The sequence below is a fragment of the Myotis brandtii genome, unplaced genomic scaffold (assembly GCF_000412655.1).
Source record: "Myotis brandtii unplaced genomic scaffold, ASM41265v1 scaffold898, whole genome shotgun sequence".
In the NCBI taxonomy this organism is placed as follows: domain Eukaryota; kingdom Metazoa; phylum Chordata; class Mammalia; order Chiroptera; family Vespertilionidae; genus Myotis; species Myotis brandtii.
In genome coordinates, this window is record NW_005371683.1 from 737,567 (window position 1) to 744,002 (window position 6,436).

Consider the following 6,436-nt stretch of genomic DNA (forward strand, 5'->3'; position numbering starts at 1 on the left):
GGTTCTGCTGGCGGCTAGCTGACGGCGGAGGGCGGCGGCCCGGAGGGGAGGAAGGCCGCGGTGGAGGATGGTGCAAGTAGCTCTGGGTCCCACTTCTGCCTCAGAAGTCTGCTGGCCCTTAACATGTTGCAGCCTGGAGTTCCAAAACCCTCTCTGGAACATGAATTTTTAAAAAATGTGTAATTTTTGTAGACTTCCCTACGGAGCGGCCACCCCTCCCCCCACACGGGCCAGTAAGTTACGTAGGAAACAATAATAAGCCCAGTTCGTGACGCTGCCGGTGCTCTCGAACGTTATATTGTTTTTCTTTCATCTCAGTAACCAGACCAGAGGACAGCCCCCTTTGACAGCTTTCGGCGCTCTTTTCCAGACCGTAAACCGAGGACTGAGTGCCCTGCAGTGGGACGCTACGGATGGTAGGTCTCCAAGAGCCCTTTTAGGGTGGAGGAGACGGAGGCCGGAGGAGCCGTGCGCCCCAGGGTCTTCTAATAATTTTTTATTGATTAGAGTCTAATTGGCAAAACCTGAACTAGCTAAGTGTGCGAGTTCCCCAGCCTTCCTCCCGCTGCCCCTTGGAAACAGGCTTTTCCTGCCCTTTTCTTTGTAATGTGTGTGTGGAGTCAGTGTCAGACGGATTTTTGGTAGTTGAGACGAAAGTGAGAGGAAAAGATGTTAAAATAGAAGAGCACAAGTGGGTGTTTTCTTGAGCATCTAATCGGATTTTCCAAACCTGCCCCGCAGGAGGCCACCTGACCCTCATGTAAAGAGCCGACCGCTGCTGTGTTCAGCAAATGCCGAACATGGGCGCCACCTGGTGGGGTTTGGGGGACTCGTTGACAACCAGTGGTTCTCAACCTTCCTAATGCCGCGACCCTTTAAATACAGTTCCTCATGTTGTGGTGACCCCCCAACCATAAAATTATTTTCGTTGCTACTTAATAACTGTAATTTTGCTACTGTTATGAATCGTAATGTAAATATCTGATATGCAGGATGTATTTTCATTGTTTGCGACCCACAGGTTGAGAACCGTGGCTAGTCCGTAAGTTGAAAAAATGTCCATCCAAGGCTCATTTCCGTGTGACTAAAAGTCATTATTTCTGGCTTTCATGTTTCCAAGTAAACATGCCCTTAAAATCCAAAGGCTCTTCACTTATTAAATTAAGAATGTATTCGTTTGGGGGAACTTTATTCTTTGTGATCAATGTTGCTTTAACCTCTGATGTAAATATAATCGAAAATGTTGTCTTCCATGATGCTTTAAGAAATGTTTCCAATTTTATAAAGAAGGTTTTTTTTTTTGCTTCCCACCCCCAGAGCAATCCTGTTTTCTTATAGGTTTGTATTTGGGCTCCAGTGGAAGCCTTTGTTTAAACAAAATCCCATGGCAAGAAAGGTTTGAGCTAGATTGTTGCTGAGGCCCCTTTCGGCTCTAAGATCGCAAAATCCTATTATTAATAATCACTGTCCTTGGTACCGATGTGTGGACACGTCAGACCACTTGGCATGGGACTTGCCCCCCAAGTTTTGTTATTACCTCATTCTGAATCACTGCTTTGAGAGGATTGGGTCTCCGTCTGTGTTCCAGGCGTACCTCTGTGCGCCAACCTGAAGCATCCCTGCTCCCTTCCTCCCCGGAGACAGAAAACACCAATCCTTTATCTTGCCGCTATTGTTCCCATGGTCAAGGGGTGGGGAGGATTCCTTGAGGTGGCTAGAGCCTCATAAATCTCTAACTTTAGTGACCCAAGTACTTTCCAGGATTTCTTCCAAGAGGCCCTGATTTAACAGGTGGCTGTGGTAAAGTCCCCCACTGAGCTGCTGCTCTGCTCTGCAGCTCTCTAGCAGGCAGCTCCTACCAGGGGTCCTCAAACTACGGCCCTTGGGGCACATGCAAATACAAATATTGTATTTGTTCCCGTTTTGTTTTTTTACTTTAAAATAAGATATGTGTAGTGTGCATAGGAATTTGTTCATAGTTTTTTTTTAAACTATAATCCGGCCCTCCAACAGTCTGAGGGACAGTGAACTGGTCCCCTGTTTAAAAAGTTTGAGGACCCCTGTCCTACACCATTCACACCCTTTCTTCCCCTCCAAAGCCTCACACATTCTTTGCAGCTGCTCCCCTAAAGTAATGAAGACTATTTTCCCAGTTCTTTTTTTAAAATGATTTTATTGATATTAGAGAGAGGAAGGAGGAGAGAGAGAAACATCAATGATGAGAGAGAATCATCAATTGGCTGCCTCCTGCATGTCCCCTACTGGGGATCGAGCCCAAAAACCTGGGCCTGTGCCCTGACTGGAATTGAGCTGTGACCTCCTGGTTCATAGGTCGACGCTCAACCACTGAGCCACTCCTGCCGGGCTATTTCCCAGTTCTTGAATCTGGCCAACCATATGAGTTGCTTTGACCAATAGAAAGTGACAGAATTGTGTGATTAGGAGTCTAAGCCTCAAGACCTTACAGGTTCTCTCTTATGCTCTTAGATGCTGCCACCATGTGGACAAATCTGAACTAGATTGGTGGAGAATCCTCAGCCAGACGGGTGAGAGGCCATCCAGCAGAGTTGTGTTGCCAGATGACAGCATTCACATGAGGATCCCAAGCAAAGCCAGCAGAAGAACCAAGTCAACAGACCCTCGAGAACTGTGAGCAAATAAAATGATTATTTTAAGCCACTAAATTTTGGGGTGCTGCAATAAATAAATACCAGTACTTTTGAAAAATATCCATTCTGACCTACCCTCCAATCCCTCCAGATCTAATGATGAAGAATTTCTTGATAAGGGGCTCCACTGATATATATTTTTAAATCTTTATTGTTGAGAGTATTACAGATGTCCCCCTTTTTCCCCCCATTGCCCCCCTCTACCCGGTTCCCACCCCACCCCAGGCCTTCACCACCCTGTTGTCTGTGTCTATAGGTAAGATCTTCGGTTAATCTCTTCCTGCCCCCTCCCCGCTTCTCTCTGAGATTCATTAGTCTGTACCATGCTTTTATGCCTCTGATTCTATTTTATTCACCAGTTTATTTTGTTCATTAGATTTCTTGTTCGTTTATTTTGATTTTTAGATTCAATTATTGATAGATATGTATTTGTTGACATTTTAGTGTTCATATATTTTATTCCTTCTTCTCCTCCTCCTTCCTTCTCTTCCTCTTTTCTTCCTCCTCCTCCTCTTTTTCCTCCTCCTCTTCTTAAAGAATACCCTTCAACATTACATGTAATACTGGTTTGGTGGTGATGAACTCCTTTAGCTTTTTCTTGTTTGTGAAGCTCTTTATCTGACCCTCAATTCTAAATGAGAGCTTTGCTGGGTAGAGTAATCTTGGTTGTAGGTTCTTGGTATTCATCACTTTGAATATTTCTTGCCACTCCCTTCTGGCCTGCAAAGTTTCTGTTGAGAAATCAGCTGATGGTCATACGGGCACTCTCTTGTAGGTAACTAACTGCTTTTCTCTTGTTGCTTTTAAGATTCTCTCTTTGTCTTTAACCCTTGGCTTTTTAATTATGATGTGTCTTGGTGTGGGCCTCTTTGGGTTCCTCTTGTTTGGGACTCTCTGTGCTTCCTGGACTTGCAAGTCTATTTCTTTCACCAGGTAGGAGAAGTTTTCTGTCATTATTTTTTCCCTCTACTGTATTGTTGAGTGTCTGTAAATTATTCTTTATTTCAGTTAGTGTATGTTAATTTCTGACTGGTCCTTTTTCATGTCTTTGACATTCTCACTAAGATCCTTGAAAGTTCATTGAGTAACTTTATAACCATGGTTTTGAACTCTGTATCTAGTAGTTTGCTTGCTTCCATTTCTTTCATTTATGGCATGCTTCTTTGTCTCTGCGTTTTGGTTGCTTCCCTGTGTCTGTTTCTATGTATTAGGTAGAGCGCTATGTCTCCTGAAATTGATAGAGTGGCTTTGTGTAGTAGGTGTCCTGTAGGGCCCAGTGGCTGAGCCTGCCCAGTCACCTGAGCTGGGCACTCTAGGAGCGCCCCTGTGTGGGCTGTGTGCACAGTCTTGTAGTTGAGCCTTGATTGTTGTTGGCATCACCAGGAGGAGTTGACCTCCAGGCCAATTGGCTGTGAGGACCAGCTGCGACTACAGTGGGAGAGCAGCTGTGCAGGATACACTCCTATGGAACAGGACTTGCTTCAGTGGGGCTTTGGTGCTCACTAAGTCTGCCCCTTGAGTGTGTCACTTATGGATGTGTAGAGTTGTAATCTGTTATGGTCTGAAGAAGCTGTCCAGGTGTACTGGATCTAGGGCCTCCAGGGAGGTGCAAAGTCAGCCATTGCCTGGGGCCACTCAGCAGGAGCCACAAAGGGATCAGCAGAGGGCTGCATAGTATTCCATGGTATAAATGTACCACAGCTTTTTTTATCCATTCATCTACTGATGGACACTTGGGCTCTTCCCAGATCATAGCTATTGTAAATTGTGCTGCTATGAACATAGGGGTGCATACATTCTTTCTGATTGGTGCTTTGGGTTTCTTAGGATATATTCCTAGAAGTGGGATCACTGAGTCAAATGGCACTTCCATATTTAATTTTTTGAGGAAACTCCATGCTGTTTTCCATAATGGTTGCACCAGTCTGCATTCCCACCAGCAGTGTACTAGGGATCCCTTTTCTTCACATCTTTGCCAGCACTTGTCATTTGTTGATTTGTTGATGGTAGCCATTCTGACAGGTGTGAGATTTCCATTTTAATTTGCATCTCTCTGATGATCAGTGACTTAGAGCATTTTTCATATGTCTCTTGGCCATCTGTGTGTCCTCTTTGAAGAAGTCTCTATTTAATGTCCTTTGCCCATTTTTTAATTGGATTGTTTGTCTTCCTTTTGTTAAGTTGTTTGAGTTCCTTAATATATTTTGATATTAACCCTTATCAGATGTATTCTTGCCAAGTATGTTCTTCCAAACAGTGGGCGCTCTCTTCGTTTTATTGATGGTTTCTTTTGCTGTGCAGAGCGTTTTATTTTGATGTAGCCCCATTTATTTATTTTCTCCTTAGTTTTCCTTTGCCATAAGAGATGTATCGGGCCGAAACCAGTTTGGCTCAGTGGATAGAGCGTCAGCCTGCGGACTGAAAGGTCCCAGGTTCGATTCCGGTCAAGGGCATGTACCTGGGTTGCGGGCACATCCCCAGTGGGAGATGTGCAGGAGGCAGCTGATCGATGTTTCTCTCTCATCGATGTTTCTTTATATCTTCTTCTATCTCTTTTTTCAGTGCCCTGTAGTTTTCCATGTATAGGTCTTTTGCCTCCTTGGTTAAGTTTATTCCTAAGTATCTTAATTTTTTGTTGCAATGATAAATGGGATTGTTTGTTTAGTTTCTCTTTCTGAGAATTCATTATTTATATATATAAAACCCTAATATGCAAATAGACCAAACGGCGGAACATCCAAACAACCAGTCGCTATGATGTGCACTGACCACCAGGGGGCATGTGCGGAACATAGTGGGCGTCGGCAGCAGAGCACGAAACATGGCCAGCATTGGCCATGGCAGGATGGCGGAGCAGGTGAGCAGGGGTGCCAGACCAAGGCACCAGTCGCTGTCATCGGGGTGATCCTCTGGTGGTTACTGAAAATTCTTTGCTGCTGCACACTGTGGTCCTGCCCAGTGCTTGCACCCACTACCGGCGCTGGAGCCGCCACTTGCACCCACTGCCAGTGCTGGAGCCACCTCTTGCACCCGCTGCCGGCGCCCGGCACTGATCCCAATTGCTCCGTGCTGTCAGCAGCTATGAGCAGTGGCTGCCAGCCCTGGTCACCCCTGAGGGCTTCCCCACCTCCCCCAGCTCCTGAGGGGCGATCGGGGCAGCAGCCACTGCTCACACCGGCTGACGGCGCCGGCCCTGCTCACACCCGCTGCTGGCGCTGGCCCCGGCCCCAATCTGTCTGCACCATCAACAAGTGGGAGAGGTGGTGGCGGGAGTTGGGTTGCCGGCAGACGGGACCGGGGCTGCAGTGGGAGGGGCTGGGCAGGGTACGGAGGATGGGCCAACACCTGCCCCTGTGCCCCGTACAGCCTCATGGCCCACAGTTCCTTTCAAGGTGCACGAATTCGTGCACTGGGCCCCTAGTTGGTGTATAAAAACGCCATTGATTTCTGGGTGTTCATTTTGTATCCTGTTATATTGCCAAATTCCTTTATTAAACCTAGTAGTTTTTTGGTGGAGTCCTTAGGGTTTTCTATGTATAATATCATGCCATCTGTGAATAATGAGAGTTTTACTTCCTCCTTTCCAATTTGGTTGCCTTTTATTTCTTCTTCTTGTCTGATCGCTGTGGCTAGGATTTCCAATACTATGTTGAATAAGAGTGGTGAAAGCGGACATCCCTGTCTTGTTCCTATTCTTAGGGGAAATGGTTTAATTTTTGCCCATTGAGTATGATGTTGGCTGTAGGTTTGTCATATATGGCCTTTAT

General features: G+C 45.9%; 1 protein-coding gene across 3 annotated transcripts in view; it reads left to right on the top strand.

The window, feature by feature from the left end:
- Window positions 1–6: 6 nt before the first annotated feature.
- Window positions 7–6,436, top strand: part of EIF2D (eukaryotic translation initiation factor 2D) — a 35,954-nt gene continuing 29,524 nt past the window's right edge. For all 3 annotated transcript variants that reach the window (XM_005885232.2, XM_014532515.1, XM_005885234.2), the window contains exons 1-3: window positions 7–233; window positions 319–416; window positions 2,488–2,649. In XM_005885232.2, the coding sequence (XP_005885294.1) occupies window positions 2,594–2,649 (56 nt within the window). In that variant the 5' untranslated portion in view covers window positions 7–233; window positions 319–416; window positions 2,488–2,593. The remainder of the gene's footprint in view (window positions 234–318; window positions 417–2,487; window positions 2,650–6,436) is intronic.